This window comes from Stereum hirsutum (genome assembly GCF_000264905.1).
Source record: "Stereum hirsutum FP-91666 SS1 unplaced genomic scaffold STEHIscaffold_14, whole genome shotgun sequence".
Taxonomy (NCBI): Eukaryota; Fungi; Basidiomycota; class Agaricomycetes; order Russulales; family Stereaceae; genus Stereum; species Stereum hirsutum.
The window spans coordinates 433,391-453,203 of NW_006763144.1; the positions used below are offsets into that span (position 1 = coordinate 433,391).

Here is a 19,813-nt window from a genome sequence, read left to right on the forward strand (position 1 = left end):
TGTATTCCCGTTCGTAACCTGAGGAACAGGACACCACACAGAACGACGCACCGTAAGCCATATACGGGCCTCGAACCTCTGTATATTCTACTTCACAGCTGCCTCTCAATCGTCTGCCACTATAATCACCCTCTTCGCAATATTCCTGCCTTTCAAGACATCCAAAAGACCCTGCTCTGCGGTCTCCAACCCTTCGCTCACATCTTCTCTGTACTGGATCAATCCTTCCTTGATGAGCGGTATCATGACGCGGTAGAACTCGACAGTGTACGCGGGAGCAAGGGCGGAAACAATGAAGCCGTGCATGGTGAGTTGCTTGCTGATTATGTCCGCGTAGTTCTGTATGTAACCGTTAGGAATACGCCTGCAGACGGGGTCACTCATAAGAAACAAACAGACAGAACCTTGATACCAGGGTATGATGGGCCATTGTACATCGAGATAACGCCACATTGCTAGTACGCCACATTAATTGTCAGACACAGGCATGCATTCGAAAGTTTTAGCGACTCACGATGAATCTACCGTGAGTGTTGGCGTATTGTAATGCGAGGTCGAGTACTTCACCACCAACATTGTCCTGCACCCCAAATAGAAAATATCGAGTCAGCTGGATAAAGGATCAAAGAAGAGTCGCAGACCCAATATCTGTTCAACACGATTGGTCAGAGCGGTTCGAGACTTGTATAGTGAGTGTGTGCGGGCTACATACATATCAATTGGACCCTCGAGCCCAAGTATGCTCTGAGTGCTTTCTTTCTTGTAGTTGAAGACAATGTCTGCGCCAAGGCTGCGAACGAAGTCGCATTTCTCGTCGCTACCGGCGGATGCGATCACTTTCAACCCATCACGTTTGGCCAATTGAACAACAAGGCTACCAACAGGACCACCTGAGAATCAGAGTGAGCGTCGAGCAACAAGGGTGTATGGCATATATCCCTACCTGCAGTGGTGACGAAGACTGTTTCGCCCTGGATACAGCGATTGTCAGTTAACGGCGAGCACTCATTCATTAGTGTGACTCGCCTTCTTCGCAGCAGAAAACTTTCTCCAGCCACAGTATGCTAAATATGGATGGTTAGTGAGCTTGAGATTGGTCACAGCCGGTTCAACCTACCCGTCTGACCTGCGACGATTGCGACTGTTACGTTGGAGTAAGAGGGGCCATCAGAACATGAACACTTGCCTGGCATCCCCAAGGTACCGACATATAGACTCCACGGCAGGCCAGCGTTCTCTAGATTTCTGAGCCCATTAGTCTGTCCATAAACAGCGTACTCCTCAAAAGCTGATACGAAGGGGCAATGTAAGTCACGGAATAGTCGGTCACAAGTACGATGTACTCACAAAGCATTCCATAAACATGGTCTCCCTTCTGGAAAGCAGTGGTTTCGCTTCTGAGGACAACGCCGATTCCATAGTTCGAAACACTGTGGTCTGATTGTGGGTAAAACGACTCTCAAGACCATGTAGAATAGACCTACGGGTTTCCGATGGAGAACGCGTACTGTGGAAGCACGCATGCAGAACGTAAGTTTAAGACTACGACCTCGAGATGCATAACTTGGATACTTACGGTGGAGGGTACCTTTGCCCCAGATCCACCCATCCTACCTCTGATGAGGACGTCGATGGAAAGCACTAGCGTCTTCACAAGAACGCCGCCATCGAGAACCACACTTTCTAGGTCGATCGTCTGGGTCGTATCATAGACGGTTGTTTGCCCTGGGACGGGGTCACCTGGACGCCAACGGAAAGAGAAATGCACGCTACACGTTAATGGTATGTAGGCAGAAGGAGTAAAAAGCATGTCGCACCGAAAGGGTGTTCGTTAAACAAAAGACGGGCGTTCACGATTGGCGCCATCTGTAAAACTGATGAGAAATACGTACTGTTCCTCAAGATATATACCTTCAGAAAATTGCGCTCGACTTGAGGCAAACCGAGAATGTTCATTGTGTCGCGAGCGCGGGGGTGAGTGGATACAACGATCCACTGATAAGCATAGATCACTCAACGGTATGGTAGTCATTAGCCTGGACAAAGGAAGAAACGATCGCTAGCCGACACAACAGGTAGCGCTGACCCTGCAATACCCTGGTCAGCGCCCAAGTGTAAAGATAGGTTGTGTCGAGTGCGATACGGGGCGAGACATTGTAGGCATCAACGAAGGATGATGGAGCTCCACACCGAATTTGATGCATCCTCCTCATCGCTCACTGAGGCGATACATCCTGGTGGGACCTTCGTGGATACAGAAACATATGAATAGCTCTTTCTGACCCACAGAGGGAACAATGTGGATGTCTCTGTGGGTCGCCAATAGAGTTTCTACCATCCACCATTCTGAACGGAGCAGCTCCTCCGATGACAGCCTCTGCGGAAGTCATTTACGCTGATACAGCCTCAAGGCAGAGGAGGGGAATGGCTGGAGGATCTCATTCAACTCAAGGATTGCGTATGCTCCTGAACCCCGTCAGAGAATCTGACTTCCGTGCTTATGACTGCTCCCAACAGATGTGCAACGTACTCTCCAAGATAATTCCTCCTAGTCTTCGCTGCGACCACAACTAAACGGCCAAAATGTATTCTCATCAGGGTATACGTCTTCGGCTAGATCAAGGTACTGCTTAAACCGTCAACGAGGACTACGGCGGCCGTGCGTTGTGGGTCGAAGGAGAATGTGACGTAGATGGGAACAGGTTTGACTTGTGCATCATTCGCAACGAGACTTGACGAGGATTGTACGAATGTGAGCCAAAAACTTCTTGGGAGTGGAGTATGCTTTTGATGGAATATACAAGGGACCAAACGAATTGAGACCAAAGCTGGTCGAAGCACAAAGCAAGAAGAGAAAATCGTGTACAGTACGTGGCTCATTCAAAGCGGCCCCAGGCCGGTATCCTCCGTGTCGCCACAATCCTACATGGAACTGGCCACATTGGGTAAGCTTCGACCTTAGCACCTATACTAGCTGTAGCACACCATGATACAGCCTTCACGTAATTCAACCAGAACATGAAGGTGTTACGGATATGATGCGCCACATCACGAAAGCTGGAACGACCGCGGTAAAGAAATATGGGAGTTTGACGGGAACCCCTAAATAGTAGTTTCCTTGCGCAAGGAACAGACGAGAAATGATTCGACGAAGCGCAAAGAGCGCGAGCCTGAGGAGAAATTGGATTGCACCACAAGACAGCAGTAGGTAATACAAGTACAAGCAGACAGCGCGACGACACGACGATGATGGAGCAGAAAATAGAATGATACAGGAGCAGATGATACATGAATGCGAACGACAAAATACATGAGTGTGAGCGACAAACAATACATGATACAAAAAGAAAGAGAAAAGGGAGATAGAGCTGGGTGGAAATTGCGAGAGCAAGTAGGATGAGATAGAGAATAGACACGAAGAATGAGGAATACAAAGACAATAAGTGAGGACATAAAAATGAGCAAGGACGGCAACGAGACAGCGATGATGCGTGAGACATCAGGGCGAGGGAAAACAATAAACGAGGCAACATGACGAGCAAGACAGACGACCGATAGAAACGAGGAGACAACGACACTGAGAACGATTGTCCGAGCGAGAAACAATTGACGAGACGAGATAGAACAGACGTATAACACGACGAACCTTTTTCGCGACCTCCCCAATCCGCCTTCCTCACCTTCTCCAAGGAAAAACACCCGTAAACGAATCGTACACCTCCTGCGACCAACCCGCAGCACCTTGGCTTGGGCTCATCATCCACGAGAATGGATCAAAAATGGATCCCTGAGACGTTTCAGCAGTTGGAATGGGCCAAGTGTCCGCTTGGGGAGCTACTGGGGAGTACCCAGGGTGGTGATGGTACATAGGTGCGTCCCCGTGGTCGTAAGCAGAGGTCGCAAATGCGTCTTCGTTGATGTACGGGCCGAAGACTCGGCCTGGATCAAGGTTCCGTTGGGAGACACGAGCGTCGGATTGCGAAGTCGCTGGTGGGTGCGACGATGTGCTTGGGAGCGGAGAGGGGGGAGGGAACGTCGAAAAAGGAGGCAGAGAGAATGGGACGTTGGGTGGTGACGAGTTAGGCTGCTGGGCAATCGGAGCATTGTCCCAGCTCGCCGACGGTGACGCATACGGGGAATAACTCCGACCACCCCCGCGTACATCATGATGTGGGCTATCAGCCTGTGGGGCGAGCGGTGGCGCGATGTACGAGATAGTGGGAAGGGAGGCGGGGGCAGAGGCGGCGCGATAGTAGGTGCGCGAGAATGGTTCACGGGCGGACGAACCGCCTTCGTGCGCCACGCGAGCGCCTGGGGTGGCATACAAAGGGGGAGTCGGGGAAGCTGGTGCGACGGCGACAGTGACAGCGGGGCGTGGTGAAGTGGTGGTATGCGGGAACGAGGTATGGGTGGCCGAGGTGGAAGCAATGACGGGCGCGGGTGCTGCTGAGGATGGGAAGGCTGATGATGACGCCGCGTCGTCGTACGAGCCCTGAAAGTGTGATCCGCCAGGGGCGGAAGTGGGAGGATGGGAAGTGACGGGATTGGGTTGGTGCGAATAATCCTGCCGCGTGCAATCGTCGGGGATATAGGACGAAAGTTGACATTCCCCGATTTCGACCGTTTTTCCTGGCGTTGGGCTTGAATATGGCGCCTTTTCCCTTCTGTCGTGAGACGTTTTCACCCGTCTCTGTGGTCCAGCAGAGCCTCTCCCGCCATCTGCCTCGTCAACTTCCGGACGCGTGTGAAGTTTCCTCTGTGGCCGAAAGACATAGAGAGGGAAAAAGTCGATATGTGTCTCCTTGATCTTCTGGGCCATTTCTTCTATGGGTCGTCTCTCTGCAGCTGAAAGGTGGCGCCAGATCGTTCCGGCAATCCTCCCCCAGCCTTCTTCGCTCGGCGCTTTAGCGCCTAACCGTGCCAAAGCAGCGAGAAAGACCATGAAGGAGTTGGGGTTTCGAGGTGGTTGTTTGTCTGGGGAATATTTTTCGTGGTTCTGGTACTTTTTGAGGCAGTTCTCGTAGACCTGTAAAAGCTACATATCAAATAGAGTTCGCGGCACAAAAAGAGCGGTAATGTGGCTTACTGCGTTAAGGTGTGTGATGGTGACGAGGTGGATGGCGTACCAGGCCATCCACTCAGTGATTTGCGCGGCGGAGGCCACGAATTCAGTCATGATGAGGTGTACTTACAAGTTTAGGGAGAAGAGGTAGGGTCAAGTGATTGTCTTGGAGTCGACGCAGAAAGAGAATCAGATGACGAGTATCGAGTGCAATATCAGAGGCTATCAGCTTGCGTACCCCAAGTTGGGAATCGAGTACGAAGAGGAGGAGGGGGTGCAGATTATGACTTGAACCGCCCATAAAGACACTCCATTTATGCTCCCGCAGCCACCCGGGCATCATAGCCAAAATCCCAAGCCCATCGAAAGAGACTCATGGCCGAAGTACATCTAGCACCAATGCCGTACCAGAGCACCTCGTATTTTCGAAGTTACCAAAAGCGATGGGTCAGAGCGAAGCGGGCGCTGGTGTAGGAGGAGGCCTAAAGCGGGAAGTCTTCGTTAAAAAGGAAATACGGCCGTGGGTAGCAATTTCGCCTCGAGGCTGGAGGCGGCGAAGCTGTGGTATGGGGAGTACGCGGAGGTGTGTGGCGGCCCTAGGATCCCCCAAGAAAGGGAACTTTCAACTTAGGACGAGAGGCGTTCCCATGCCAGTGCATCAAGCTGAGGTCCAAAAAGTTGCCAAAAGTGGTTGGGTCCTAGGCTCCCAGCTAGCCCTCACGCACAGAGTTTCCTTATTCAACCAGACAAGGTGAGCCGTGCAAAGCCGAGAGACGTGCCAGTGGTGGTGGTGGTGGTGGTGGTGGTGGTGGTGGTGGTGGTGGTTCGAATGCAAGTCGAACGGCGCCACAGAGCTGGCGGTACGGTTCGACGACCGGCCTTTTTCCGGGCCGGTCTGCAACCGAACCGTTTGTGCCACGAATGTGGCCCACGAGTTCTCTCGAGTTCAACCTCCATCCTCATCGATTCATCCTCGTTCTCCACAGTCAACCATCAACCTCTCTGCATCTTGACTGAAACCTAACAGAAACCTAACAAAGCGTCTCGGCTCCCCAAGTAATGAAATTTTTTCAACCTGTGCATTTATGCTCGCTTCAAGCTCGCTTGTTGCTTGTTCGCCGCATTCAGATGCACCGACATCGTACTGGAACTGAAGTAGGCAATTTCGCACAGTCCACTAGTAGCAGTGCCTCCCCTCGGCTTGACTTACGTGGCCCGTGAACTGCTTCTCCGTGATGCCTCTGAGAGATGAGCTGGGTCACGACTCGGATTTGCTTTGCTTGCTCGGGACCACGCAGTTCGAACCACCGGACCCCCCATCTGACCGCTCGGGAATATTTCTTTGTTCCTAACGAGTCTATCATCCTCCATCCACGCGTTTGGTGGCGCATATTACTATCAGTGTCCTACTCGTCGTCGTCTCTCCGCCAATATTCTGCACTGCCGACTTTGTGGCCCTGGAACACATCCCGCCGTGCCGTCGATGCGTTACTGCGCAGTTCAGGGGACTATCACAGTACTGCCCGTGATTTACACCCCTGATGGACCATATTTCATCTCATCGTGAAGTCCGCCACATAACCGATCCTCGGTTCTCGCCCAGGGGAAACTGGGCGCCATTGTATTGTGTGCGATCTTAGTTAAACCACTTTCCGAGTCGAAGCGCACAATCATCCATCATGTACGAGAGGGTTCATTACCAGCTCAAAAAACACGCCAACCAAGGTCCACGTCGGTACGCCACATAACACAACAATACGCCACACAACGCAACACTTGATTCTCGCTATACGAAATAATCGCACAAAGACAGATACGGACAGCCGCGAGCGATCATGATAATCCCGAACCGAACCAGACCTCCCCACTCAACTCGACCCAAACATCGCTCCTCCTATCAACGCACCCCAAACCCCCCTAACGAACCATCCCACAGCCTTTCCCGCCACTTCCCCTCCTCTAAGCCTTCGCACCTCCCTCTGGCTGAGACTGACCCTGGGGCTGAGGCTGACCCTGGGGCTGAGGCTGAGGCTCAGACTGCGCCTCACTCGCCGCAGGCGGCGTCGACCCCCCATTCTGGTTCTGATAATCCGCATTCTTGATGAACCTCTTCATCTTCATCTGCTTGCCATCCTTACTCTTAAGATCCTCGGGGACGTCAGCCTCGGGGCTGGGACCGACGGGGGTCGTAGGTGCAGGCGAGGGCTGAGCGCGTCTGACAGAGTCGGGTGTGGACATCGACGGGGAAGATGGGGCAGAGGGGAAGAAGCGACGAACGGCATCAGCGGCGGGGGCGGGAGGTTGCATGTTCATGCCTTGGTGGCCTTCACCTTGGGATTGAGGGGTGGCGAGGGCATTAGGAACGGGGAGAGAGGGAGCGGGAGGAGTGTTGTCGGATTGGCGACGACGGCCGGGGATGGTAGGGTCTGAACCGACGAAGGGGGCGGAGGGCGGGATCTTGTTCTTACGAACAGGAACCGTGGGGTCCGAACCAACGAACGGAGCAGCAGGAGGGAGGACCTTGCTCCTACGAACGGGGATCGTAGAGTCCGAGCCGATGAAAGGCATAGAGGGAGGAACGATCCTCGATCGCTCCTCATAGTCGTAGGTGGAGTGATCGTCGCTGTTGTCGGCGGAATCGGGCTGCATGGCGCCGGTAAGACTAGAATCGAACGCGCGGCGGAATTTCTTGAAGTCTTCTTCTGCGCTTCCGGGGAAACGAGTGGGCGGGAGCGGTGCACGTTTGGCGGGTTGGTTATTGGTGTTGTTTTGCGGGACAGCGGTGAAGTCGACGACGGGGGCGGCGAGGGCGGTGGCGCCCCAGTTCAGGACGAAGAGGGCGGCGGGGATAGTTATATAGTTGAAACGCATGGTTCGTCAACGGAGGGGGAGGGAGAGTAGGGGCTAGGCTGTGGACTCGGCGGGCGAGTTGGTCTTGAGGAGATGGTAGAATGAAGGCGGGCAGGAAGACCTGGGGACATTCGACCTGGACATATAGGGCTTATATATGTGTGACTTGACAGTCCAGAGAACTGAATGAAGCGTCACGAATTCAACATTTGTGACCGAGTGCAAGTCGAGAGGAGCGCGAGCAAGACACGATCAGTCTCCGAAGTTGTTGAACTTGATGGTCGGAGCCGCTGGCGAAGCCGGAAGCAGAATGCACATTAATAGCACCAGCTCAGAATCCCTGGAGAAATTAAATCCTCAGAATTTGTTGGCTAGAAGACACGGGGATCTTAACCTCAGAGCAAGTTCATTGTTCAAAGCACAGGGAGAGCTGAACAGAGAACAGCGAACACGAGGCGTCGAGGAAGGCAGGCGTGGGCGTGGGCGGTCATGTGACCGACGTTGAGACCCAAACCGTCCTCACCTTTGGGATTGCCTAAACCGAGCGGCTCTCAGGCTCTCTCTCCGTCCTCTGTTACGCCGTCTTCGCTTCTCTCTCCCTCCCACAACATCGTTCCCCTCCATGCTCGTCCCCATACCCAACAAATTCGACTCTACTCAAGGCTCAACAAGCCAGAAACGGACGCTAGATCAGGACATCGACGACGCCGACATGGTCACGGACGAACAGCCCCTTTCCAAGTATCGCCGGATCGACTACGGTTCTCAGACGTCCCCGCTTCCCATTTCGGATGAAAGCTCGGGCTCATACTTGTCTACGATGACGAGGGCTACTCTCGCCAACCTTCCAAACGACATCTTACTACTCATCTTCGCCAACGTCGACGTCAATGACATTCTCGCACTCCGCATGGTGAGCGAACCTCTCCATACCCTTTCTTTACCGGCGGCACATTCTTGAATTTCCCGCGACTGACCTTTGTTTCTCTTTTGGCTACATGGTTTGTTCTGTTCTTGTTGCTATGCTCTGTTCGCTGTTCGTGTGATTGTGACAGACGAACAAGCGCTTCGAGGCCGTCTCGAAAGAGAAATGGGTGTGGCTCGACGCACACCGGCGCCACGTCGTCGAACAAGGCATCCCCGGCCTCACCTCCTCCGACCTCAACTCCCTCTCGCCCGAACAGCTCGAAATCCGCGTGCTCCGAATAGCCCGCTTCCACCAGAACTGGACCTCCTCTCGCCCGCAACACCGTCGTTCCCTCGAATTCGACATCAATTGCCATCACAAACCCCTTCACCCCACCACCTCCTCCTCTGCCCCCGACAACGCTAATGGCAATAACCTACCTCAACGGTTCGATAGCCTCGATATGGATCAAGTCACCCAGGTCTTCTTCCCCCCAGGATGTAACGGCGAACTCATCATCACCGTCATCGCGCCGCAACCTCCCGCGAACCGCAATCCCTACTTAAACCCGAACAATCCATTCCGCCACCGCATCATATGTTGGGAGGTCCCGCTGGCGTCGACGGAGGTGTTCATGTTCGCGGAGAGGACGTTGCCTGATAATTGGTTGATCGAGGGCGTCACGATCAATGACGATGCGGAGAGCGACGCGACGTTGGCGGTCGTGTTCTCCCATGGAGATCCTAATACGTGAGTCCGTCCTTCCCATCCTTCCCTTTGTCCTATTGTTATGTCAAACGAACAAGCCAAAGCCACCACCCTTGCGAAACGAGAACGCTGACGATCATTCTCACTTGTGCGTGTTTTGGGCGTGGCCGTGCGTGTGTCTGTCTGTCGTCTCTGCGATATGAATATCCTGGTGTGGTGTGTCACATCCCTCGACGAACAGACGCATGATCGAGGCATGGAAGCTCGACAAGTTCCACGGCCGATTCGACGTCCTCCGTAGCGAACGCAGCCAACTCAGCCGTCTGCGCCCCCTCGTCCGTCTCTCGGGCGAATGGGTCATCCTCGGCGAGCCCGTCGCGATGTGGAGTTGGAGGGTGCCCGGGAGGTATTTTATCTTGTCGGCGCAGAATCCGAGTTTGGTGGTCAGTACCGTTCTTTCCTTGTCAATCTGTATCGTAAAGTAAGATAGACGCTTACCGCTCCTCGTTATGTTCCTCTCGCTCGTGTCCTTCATTTCATGTCCGTGCCCATGCATACGTTCCCATCCCGGTCCCCGTACGCCACTCCTCTTCCCACACACTCCACGCCACATCCCTCCCTCCTTCCCAACCAACCCCGAACGCCCCGAACCCACCCACCCACGCCAATCCAACCCACGCCCACCCAAACTTCCAACACACCACAGCCCAACGACATCCTAACCGCGAAGATAATCCGCCAACACATCCTCATAATCCGTCAATCCCACTTCCAACTCCTCCCCATCCCGCAATTCGATGCTCACGGACGTCAGATCCGTGTGCCTGGGGCGGTAGGAGCGTACCTCCATCTGAACGAACCGGCGAAGGAGGCGGTGGTTGTTGTTCATCGGAGTGCGGAGGGGTCGAAGTACCACCGTGCTCAGGAGGGGTCGAAATACCACGCTCAGGAGGAGGAGTCGGGGTCGAGGATGGGAGGGAAGGGGTGGGGAGGAGGGGGAGGGGGAGGGGGAGTGAAGGACCAGGATGAGGGCGAGGAAGAGAGGGATCCGTGGTTGTTCGAGCCCGTTACGGTTCTGTTACGGATGGCGAACAGCGACACGATGCAGAAATTCGATATTTATCCGCGTCGGGCGGGGCCTGAGGACTATCCACCCTCGTCTTCTTCTTCCTCCAATCCTTTCACTCCCTCCTCTGCTGGTGGTGGCGGTATGGGGGATGGAACGCCGCAAGGACAAGGACAAGGGCAAGGGATGAAACCGGCTGCACAACTGCCGTGTCATTTCGTGGGGCAGCCGACGAGGATGATTGGTGTTACGCCTAGTTGTTCGAATTTTGTTGTGACGCCGAATGGGAAGGGGTTTTGGTTCGAGACGAGGAATGTGACGGCGTGTTGTGGTTCTCCTTCTGCCTCCTCCTCATCCACCTCATCCACCTCTTCCACCTCCTGTGCATCTGCTCCGACCTCGAGCAACAACCCCCACGTCACCGCTTCGACTTCCTTCAACTCAAACTCATGTGCACACGCGAACACAGGCGGATGCGAAAGACATAGGACGGAGACGTACCCCGCGAGATGTCTTGTCGGGTTCGAGACGTGGTCGAGTTATGTGAGGCCGGATGCTTTGAGGGATGTTCTCTGCGGAGGTCACGGACATGGACGGGGCGGAGAGAAGAGAGGCAAGAACAAAGAGGATTTGGATTCGGATTCGGGGTGTGAGGTCGACGACGTACCTTGTTCTTCGTCTTGCTCTTCATTCCCTTTCAACCCCAACACCTCCACCTCCAACACCTCCACTAACTCCGCCTCCACCACCGCCGCCTCCTCTTCTGCTAACACATCCTTCGACCGCAGCCCCTCCTCACTCGACTCCACCCCGGGCCACTGGGAAAACGAGCTCGTGCTCCGACGGTCCAATCCTGTCTTCACGATGCGGGTGGGGATGGGAGAGGTGGGGAGTAAGAAGTATAGGTTTGGGTGTGCGGATTTGGAGGATGAGGTGGGGAGGGTGGTCCTTGCGGGACGGGGGGGTAGGGTTTGGGTTTTGGATTATGTGTAGAGAGGGGTGGGGTGGGGATGAGGTTTGGATTTGGATTTGGGTGTGGTTTTGGGTTTGGGTTTGGGTATCATTTGGATCTGGAATTGGATGGGTGGGTGGGTCGTGCGTGGCTGGATGTGGGTATGGGTGGTGGGATGGGAGGAAGGAGCGAGGCGGGCGATGGAGTAGTGGTGGGACGGGGACGAAGAGGAAAGGAGCTGGATGGATGGACGGGTGGGTTGATGGATGGACGTCGAGAGTGGGGAGGTGGGGGGATGTGTGCATGCGTAGGCGCGGTCGGTCAGACACAGTCGTGGCGACTTTGCAAGGCCCAGTCAGGTTGCCTCCATCCCGCGATGGTGCGACGACAGGCGACAGACGACGTGCGACGGGAATAGGAGCAAAGTCCTGGACCATTGTCCTCCAACACGAAAATCGTACTTTGCGCTCGCCCACACACACACACACACACACACCGATCATTCGTCAACTGCCGCCTCTTTGTTCGAAGGCTTCCATGCAGGCGCTCGCTCGGGATCAATCCTCCTTCGACCGGTTAAGTACATGCATATGGGATTTGATTCGCCGTATCCGAGATTCGAGATTTTGCACGCAGCACGAGGTAGGGACGGATTTAGATTTAGATTGGCGAGGCGCATTGTTCGCTTTGTTTGGGAATTTTTTGGTGCTGGTTCGTTGTTGGCGGGTTGAGTTGTTTCTTGATGAGGCTTCATATATGCGCTTTCTTTTGAAGCTTTTGAATCGTTATACCTATGCAAATACCTTCTTCATCTATGTTTTATGCATTTCATTTCTTCTTCATGTCTTTTCTTCTCCCGTCGTTTTCTTGGACAATTTTTTTTTCGCGTGTACACCCCGCGGCGACTTTTGATCATTCGACCTTCTTCGCACGACGCTTTCATGGACCATCAGACTTACTCGCTCTCGTTCGCTGATATCGTTATCTCTCTTTCTTGTTCTCTCTCTTGCTGCTTGCTTCCGGATATGGATGTGGATATGGATTTGTGTGTTTGATTTCTTGCTCATCGCTTGTTCTCGTTTGATTTCGTCTCACGTCTTCTTTTTTCGTTTCGTTTCGTTGGTGCTGTCGTAGGGCAGTCGTCATGCATTATGCAGCGTGCTGGGTACGATTCACGGCTTGTCGTAGGGCGGCCGTTGTCGCGTTCGTTGTTGGGTATACTCTGCGTTCGCGGTATCAGGGTTTTGGGAAGGTGGAAGTTCAAAGAAGTCGGAGTAGTCTGTATAATCGTGTATGTATGATCTTTGCAATTTATCTTGTGCAACTTGAAGTCGGTCGGAATGTGGATATCGATATGGATATGAGAATTTTCAACTTTTTACGGATGGATAGATGAGTGCGCGAGTGAGTGAGTGAGCGGGGTTGGACGTGAAGGTATGCGCTAATATGGGCGCTGTGCGTGGAGGAAAGGTGGTGTAATGAGATCGATGTATGCGTGTAGGAGGGTAGTTTGGATCGGAGGAAGGGGAGAGGGAGAAAAAGAGGAGAGAGGCAGAAGAGGAGGAGAAGTGAGTAGTCAGCGAGGTGCGAACCGTGAGCGAGGGTGGTGTGATTCGCCCTTTGGACCCTGAGATGTTGAAGCAGACGAAGACGAGCTAGAACGAGCGCAAAAGAGGAGGAGAGACAAAGCTTGCGAGCACGACGTCGACAGAAGGGGAGACGAGAGCGGCTACTACGCGCCAGTCAGAACGGCGTCAGGAGATGTGATGGGAGATAGGGTGTTTTCGTTGAAGGAGGGAGAACGTGGAGAGGGAGAGAAGAGACGAGTGACGGGCGAACGGAGAACAACAGGTTTGGGAGAAATGCCATGGTGGAGTGTGATATTTCTTCGGTCCTGGAGGAGACAGATCGGAAGACAGGTCGAGACAGAGGCGGGGGAAGACGAGCTGGGGCGAGCGTGAACGAGGAGAGAGAGGTTGGAAGCACTCGGGGGCGGACGACTGGAGTGGCTGCTACACGGTAGTCATGACCCAACGGCTACATTCGACACGAAACGCTTTGGAAATAGGAGTTTTATTCGCAGACGAGTCAGAGTTTTCACCAGAACAGACAAACTCTTCACCTAAACCAGCCACAGCGTTTCGAGCAAGAAATTTATAGCTGGCAGACCTCGGAGAAACCCGGTCTGCATCGCAGGTTGGGCGGCCACTCAGCGCCACTCTTTTCCTCGCAACATCGTCTTTCCTGGTGACTTTTTTATATCCTCAGTGAGCCTGGTTCCCCTGAAGGTATCTTCAGCTCATCGTCATCCACTAAATCCGGAGACGTATTGAGGATCACCAGGGTCTACTGATACGCATGAGGCCACGCGGTTCCCGACTCTATTTATGTGCCACCAAGTACCTACTCCCAGAACGCATTGCAACCTCTCGAACAACGATCTTCTTGCTGCACATGTCCCCTAATCCCGCGGAATGCGCGTGACTGCGATGGGCGGAAGTTGCTGCCAAGTACAGGCGTTATCGCCAGGCTCTCGCTCCTCTCGGAAGAATTCGAACGAGGGCGGTATAACCCATCAGTCTTCCCTCTCCCCTATGCATATGGGATGCCGATGGCTCCATCGTGCTATCGACCCACTTACCCGCTTTGTCACGCGTAATCTTTGTACGTTATGCGCTAGACAACACCGGCAGTCGAAGCGCGAGAATAGTAGCATCGAGTTTTTGGACGCGACGCGTATATAAAGAGGATCCTCGTCTTTTGTGGAGGCTCTTCGGTGCGCTGCCTTCCATCGCACACTGCTACACCCTATGATGGCTCGTTTCACTCTGGTCTGGGTGCTAGCTTCGATCGTTCAGGTGTTCGCTCAGCCATCCCCAGACGTGCAAAAAAGGATTTCGGCAGCCATCGCAGCTGCCGCTAACGCATCGACCATAGACTACACTGAGTTCGTCAACCCGTTCATTGGGACAGGTAGGCCTTTTCTTTCTTTGCATGCGTCCTTTTCCGCTCTTGCTCTGAGGGTTGTCTGACGCGAACGGTACGGTCCCACGTTACATAGACTTTAACTTCTATGGTGATGTCTGGTGAGTCTTCTCGAGACGGTCTCTTCTTTTCTATCAGAATATCAGAACCTCGGTTGACTCGGTCTGCGCGTGTGTCTATATAGTCCAGGCGCGTCGGTCCCATTTGGAATGGTAATTTCTCTTGGACAATCTGTACCCTTATAACGGAGAATAATAGCATGACTGAGCGGTGTCAATGTCATTCAGGTTAAGTTCACCACGGATTTCACCGGTTATGCTCCTGCTGGTGAGTGAGGCACTCGATCCGCTTCTCGTTGTCGTTTTAAAAGGATGATTGAACTGGATGTATGCATATATGACAGGCTATATCGCGGATCCCAGTCAATCCGTTCGCGGAATGTCCCCATTACACGACTCCGGGACGGGTTCATCACTCGGTACGCTACGTTCCTTTTTGGCGAAAAATATGGACCTGGCATCTTATGCTTGCATGCTTAGGCACATACGGGAACTTTGAGATCATGCCCCTCATGTGTCCCGATGGTTTCGACACATGCACTACTCGTCTGGATGACCGTGAACGGCTGAGGAAGAATAACACCGATGGTTCGTTCGAATTTCGAAATTTCTACACTCCTCTAATTCTCGATCTCCCTTCCTTCCTTTGTCTTTGTCAATGTCTGTGTATATGCGCCCACAGAGGCCTCACCCGGCTATTTCGCTCTCACGCTCGACAACGAAATCAAAATGGAAGCGACCTCGACGCGTCGCGCCGGCCTCGAACGGTTCACATTCCCGCACCAAACGACGCCCTATTTCGTTCTGGACCTCGCGAACGACCTCCCTGCGTCTTTTGCGGGGGGTTCGTTGGATATCGATCCGGAGATGGGTAGGATCACGATTGGTGGGCATTGGGGATCTAGGTGGGTTGATTTTGAACTTGGTTGTCTGCTATACAATTTACCATACTGACTGAGGATGTGCGTCCTAGCTTCGGGCCCGGAGCATTTCATTATCAGGCGTTTGCGTGTTATGATCTTCTTAATGGCGGGAATCAGACGTTGAAGGAGTATGGAGTCTGGGTGAGTGATCCTCCTTGGAATCTCGTTGACCTCGGACTATCCTCCCAGAAGTTCAAACGATCTATCTTCTATCTGTAGACAGGGGACGACTATGGATTAGACGCCAAAGGTATGCAAATCGCGGCTATGCTACGCTCTTTCCATTGACTTTCCCTCACGATTCCGGTACTAACAGGCCTCGGGATGACCCACCTAAACCTCTCCGTCAACCTCATCGGCGGAACGCCGTACGAATCCGGCGCCCTCTTCTCCTTCTCCAACTCACCCTCCACCATCCTCATCCGCGTCGGCGTCTCCTTCGTCTCCTCCGCCCAGGCCTGCGCGAACGCGGAATCCGAAATTGGAGATGCGACGTTCGAGGAGGTGTGGGATGCGAGTCGGAGTGCGTGGAATGAGAGGTTGAGGAAGATTGAGGTTGATTTTGAGTTGGGGGGGACGCCGGAGAATGTGACGGAGATGTTGTATTCGAGTTTGTATAGGGCTAGTTTGACGCCGGTGAGGAGTTTTGTGTCCCCTTTTTTTTTGAGACATCACTGGAAGGACGATACGGTACGGTGCTGAGTGAGTGAGTGACTGATTGGATATGTAGAATAACGCGACTGGAGAGACGCAGGGCGCGTTTGCGAATACGACTTCGATGTACTTCGATTCGTTCTATTGCAGGTAACCCGTCTCCTTCCTTCCACTGCCTTTCCTCAATTCACTCAAGTTGACCAAATCCCACTCCCTCCAGCTGGGATACCGTAAGCCAACCCCGGGTCATTTGTTCTATATTATCATTGATCTCATGGGGTGGTCTCGCGCCAGTTCCGAACCTTCTATCCCCTCATGGCACTCCACTCTCCGGACACATTCGCCGAGATCGTCGATAGCTATATTGATGGCTATAGGAAATTGGGGTGGATGCCGGAGTGTAGGGCTAATAATCTACCTGGGTGGACGCAAGGAGGTTCGTGCTCTCCCTCCCTCCTTCCTCTCTTGTTCAACCATTAAAAAAAATTGATTTGATTTGTGTGTGTGTGTGTGGGTACTTTAGGATCGAGCGCAGATCCCATCGTGGGCCATTTCGCGATCAGTTATCATAACGAGGCCGCAGCGCTCGGGATCGATCTCGATGAACTATTTGCCGCACAATTGCAGGATGGGGAGGTCACGCCTCCGGAGTGGAATATTGAGGGGAGGCAGATCGGGGTGTACAAGTGTGTCTCTTCCTCGCATTCGAACCCTTTCGGAGTAGGCACGGAAATACTGAGTCGGGTCTGGATACTTTGAAGGCAATACGGCTACGTACCATTCGCGGCGCTCGATACGTCTAGCACGGGCCGTCAGACGCGTGAGGGCAGTCGGACGCTCGAATATGCGTTTGAAGATTTTTCGATAAGACAGGTCGCGCTGTTGCTCAACCAGACCGATATCGAGGCCGAATACGCGAATCGTTCTCTCGTGCGTCCCCCTCTTCCCCCACCCCATCCCACCCTTCCCTGCTTACGTCGTGACGATCGCTGACCTTGGAACTCATGCCACTTGGAATTCACGGTGTGCTGCATTCGCCATTGACAGTTCTACCGCAACGTGTGGGACCCGGAAGTCCAGAGCGACGGCTTCGAGGGATTCATGCAGAAGAGGTTCATGAACGGTTCCTTCGCACATACGAATCCGGTCGACTGTTCGCCGAACGATAATGATACGTCGAGGGAGTGTTCGTTGCAGGAGGATAACGAGACGGGGTTTTACGAGGTATGTTAGGTTTCGCACCACACGCACGATACGGCATTGAGCTGATGGGTCATGGACGGAAATGCGAATGGGAATGAAGAGTTCGGCGTGGGAGTATAGCTGGTGGGTCGGATTCGGACGAGGATTTTCATTTTTTGACTTGACTGGTTGTTGAAGTACAGTGGTCCTGATGGGGTATATTTATTCGTAGGTTCGCTCCGCACGATACGGCATACCTGATGGAGTTGATGGGCGGGAATGTGAGTGCTTATCCTCTTCGCTCGCGGAACTTTGGTGGCACTGGTACTGATACTCATTCACCCGCTTGAATATATGTACACTATCTCAGGCGACTTTCGTCAAGCGTCTGAACCACTTCTTCGATGTGAGTCTACTCTCTCTCTCTTCCTTTCCCTTTCTCTTCATGCAAAGGTGTTTGGACTAACAGCGAATCTGATATGAACCAGGCTGGCTATTATCTCGCTGGCAACGAGCCTTCCTTCCAGGTACGCCGAACTGAAACATACCACATTTTTTTTGAAAGAAAGAAAGTCTGATGAAGGGGATGCGGATCAGACTCCGATAGGATATCACTACGCGAACCAGCCCTCCAAGTCGGTCGATCGTGTCCGCCAGATCGTGTTTGAGAACTTTGGGATCAGTTGAGTATCATCTCGCCTTTGACACCAGCGTAGGAGGCTCATCGAGGTCTATGTGGTTGATTCAGCTACGGAGGGGATACCAGGAAACGACGATCAAGGTGCTCCGTTATTTTTCGTGCTGGATCCACGGCCGACACAACTAACTATGAAGAAACTTGAATAGCTGCGATGGCCACGCTTCTTATTTGGCACCTCTTAGGTCTCTACCCAGGTACGCCTGCCGTCTCACACTCACCCTCAGGCCAGTCATCCTAATCTCCACAACGACCGTCATCTGAATCGGCAACCTACTAGTCCCCTCCACCTCCGAAATCCTCGTCCTCTCCTCCTTCATCCCCAAATACACAATCCACAACACCTACCTAAACACCTCCACCACCCTCACAACCCTCAACTACGACCCCACCTCCGTCCTCAACGCCTCCACGAACGGCACCGTGCCCCCCGGCGCGTCCGCGTACGTTAAATCTGTGACGATCAATGGTGTCACGCAGCCGGGAAGATGCGCGTTCGATTTTTATGATACGTTTAGGGTGGGGGGTGAGATTGTCGTGGAGTTGACGGGGGAGAAGGGGGAGGCGGAGGGGTGTGATGCTACGGGTGGAGGTGGAGGGACGGGGACGGGGAATGGGACGGGAGGGGGGGTGCCGCAGAGTTTGAGTGGGGGTGGGTTTGCGAGTGTGCGTTGAGTGGGATTTAGAGGGCTTTGGACGAGATTGTGTGACTGTATTTTACTCGACGTATAGTTCTCGGCAACCGAACATCCTCTGAATGTCGTTCGGGCTGGCAGTACTTAGTGTCCACTGAAATGAAACGGGGGCGTCCTTGAATTCGAGCACGTTCACGTTCTGAATCTACAACGTCGCGATGAGGCTTCACGCCCGTGTTGTGAATATGGATGGATGAAGACAATATGTACATCGATGTGCGTGTTCAGTGTCATCGCAGAAGTCAGAAAGTACCCGTTTTATGTCTTTCGTGTCCATTTGGAGAAAATACCCAATATGGCCCTTCAGCGTATTCTAAGCCAAGACAGCCAGTCTTCTCGAAGTAACCGGAGCAGCCTGAGCGAGGAACGGCCTTCCCCTGAAGGTGCTCCAAGTCCCTCGTAGATGAGATAAGTATACTGTAGTTTTTCGCGCACAAGTTCGTGTCCCGTGTCCCATGGGGGCCGCGAACGAACTTGTGCCGCGGGACAGTCCCACCCCATTGACGTGCACGGAACTTGTAAGTAGGACAAACCAAAATTTGACCCAAATTTGACGAAAATGTGAATATATTTTAGGCTCCTAAATTGACCTCAGGAAGGCCTCCGAGACACACTTTGGGCTAGATTTTGCTACTGGGTGAGCTCTTCCACCCAAATTCAGAGGTTAAATACCTGTTGAACGGTTACGAAAGGTCGTGTCCCTGCAAAAGCGTCGATGTTCACGAACATTGTCCCTTGTCCCGGTCTGCTTGCGAACCGGGACACGAATTGATTATGTCATCTCGGCAACGGCCGAGGGGCGGTGGCGTGAACTTGTGCGCGAAAAAGTACAGTACAGTGTAGGCCCACTCCTTGATCCGCCACTTTGAAGAAATTCATTTTCTGGCTCCCCTTCCCATATTCATCAAATCTGTTAGCTTAGGGGTTGAGAACATTCATAAAGGTACTCAGAATAAAATACACGCAGTGCCTAAAGTGAGTGTGCATTATCGGGAGACCAAGATGTGGTGTGGCACCCGAGCGCCACAAAATATGGGTCCTTGATCCAACCCCGCACTGCACGATTCCCCCTC

The 19,813-nt window shown here is 53.2% G+C and overlaps 5 protein-coding genes across 5 annotated transcripts; 2 read left to right on the forward strand and 3 right to left on the reverse strand.

The window, feature by feature from the left end:
- Window positions 1-105: 105 nt before the first annotated feature.
- STEHIDRAFT_160378 (alcohol dehydrogenase) lies at window positions 106-1,956 on the reverse strand (the record flags this gene model as incomplete). The annotated part of the gene is made up of 13 exons (XM_007307898.1): window positions 106-339; window positions 396-455; window positions 515-580; window positions 642-648; window positions 713-890; window positions 944-971; window positions 1,118-1,141; window positions 1,209-1,288; window positions 1,348-1,430; window positions 1,485-1,507; window positions 1,577-1,740; window positions 1,818-1,866; window positions 1,912-1,956. 13 exons carry the CDS (start codon window positions 1,954-1,956, stop codon window positions 106-108), a joined length of 1,041 nt encoding a protein of 346 aa, XP_007307960.1.
- A 1,552-nt stretch (window positions 1,957-3,508) lies between these two features.
- STEHIDRAFT_170953 (uncharacterized protein) lies at window positions 3,509-5,176 on the reverse strand (the record flags this gene model as incomplete). Its single annotated transcript, XM_007307899.1, has 2 exons — window positions 3,509-5,026; window positions 5,087-5,176. 2 exons carry the CDS (start codon window positions 5,174-5,176, stop codon window positions 3,677-3,679), a joined length of 1,440 nt encoding a protein of 479 aa, XP_007307961.1. The 3' UTR covers window positions 3,509-3,676.
- A 1,845-nt stretch (window positions 5,177-7,021) lies between these two features.
- On the reverse strand, window positions 7,022-7,933 carry STEHIDRAFT_141396 (uncharacterized protein; the record flags this gene model as incomplete). The annotated part of the gene is made up of 1 exon (XM_007307900.1): window positions 7,022-7,933. One exon carries the CDS (start codon window positions 7,931-7,933, stop codon window positions 7,022-7,024), a length of 912 nt encoding a protein of 303 aa, XP_007307962.1.
- A 532-nt stretch (window positions 7,934-8,465) lies between these two features.
- Window positions 8,466-12,835, forward strand: STEHIDRAFT_124110 (uncharacterized protein). Its single transcript, XM_007307901.1, has 4 exons — window positions 8,466-8,825; window positions 8,968-9,569; window positions 9,769-9,970; window positions 10,234-12,835. Exons 1-4 carry the CDS (start codon window positions 8,535-8,537, stop codon window positions 11,584-11,586), a joined length of 2,448 nt encoding a protein of 815 aa, XP_007307963.1. The 5' UTR covers window positions 8,466-8,534; the 3' UTR covers window positions 11,587-12,835.
- Window positions 12,836-14,158: 1,323 nt separating this feature from the next.
- STEHIDRAFT_84023 (glycoside hydrolase family 92 protein) lies at window positions 14,159-18,867 on the forward strand. The gene is made up of 24 exons (XM_007307902.1): window positions 14,159-14,518; window positions 14,607-14,631; window positions 14,715-14,742; window positions 14,818-14,857; window positions 14,934-15,008; window positions 15,070-15,177; window positions 15,272-15,494; window positions 15,563-15,653; window positions 15,732-15,762; window positions 15,829-16,148; window positions 16,243-16,316; window positions 16,387-16,396; window positions 16,461-16,602; window positions 16,690-16,852; window positions 16,928-17,096; window positions 17,214-17,390; window positions 17,470-17,492; window positions 17,581-17,629; window positions 17,719-17,754; window positions 17,837-17,875; window positions 17,946-18,030; window positions 18,097-18,129; window positions 18,195-18,242; window positions 18,326-18,867. The coding sequence occupies exons 1-24, from the start codon at window positions 14,356-14,358 to the stop codon at window positions 18,718-18,720; spliced, it is 2,547 nt and encodes an 848-aa protein (XP_007307964.1). The 5' UTR covers window positions 14,159-14,355; the 3' UTR covers window positions 18,721-18,867.
- The last annotated feature ends 946 nt before the right edge of the window (window positions 18,868-19,813 follow it).

What these genes read in the sequence shown, in the direction of transcription:
- STEHIDRAFT_124110 (XM_007307901.1), top strand. Translation starts at nt 8,535, where the DNA reads ATGCTCGTCCCCATACCCAACAAATTCGACTCTACTCAAGGCTCAACA. An exon ending in ACATTCTCGCACTCCGCATG is followed by an intron (nt 8,826 to 8,967) that starts GTGAGCGAACCT and finishes TGATTGTGACAG; the next exon opens with ACGAACAAGCGCTTCGAGGC. An exon ending in CGCAGAATCCGAGTTTGGTG is followed by an intron (nt 9,971 to 10,233) that starts GTCAGTACCGTT and finishes AACACACCACAG; the next exon opens with CCCAACGACATCCTAACCGC.
- STEHIDRAFT_84023 (XM_007307902.1), top strand. Translation starts at nt 14,356, where the DNA reads ATGATGGCTCGTTTCACTCTGGTCTGGGTGCTAGCTTCGATCGTTCAG. An exon ending in CTATGGATTAGACGCCAAAG is followed by an intron (nt 15,763 to 15,828) that starts GTATGCAAATCG and finishes CGGTACTAACAG; the next exon opens with GCCTCGGGATGACCCACCTA. An exon ending in AGGCAGATCGGGGTGTACAA is followed by an intron (nt 16,853 to 16,927) that starts GTGTGTCTCTTC and finishes GATACTTTGAAG; the next exon opens with GCAATACGGCTACGTACCAT.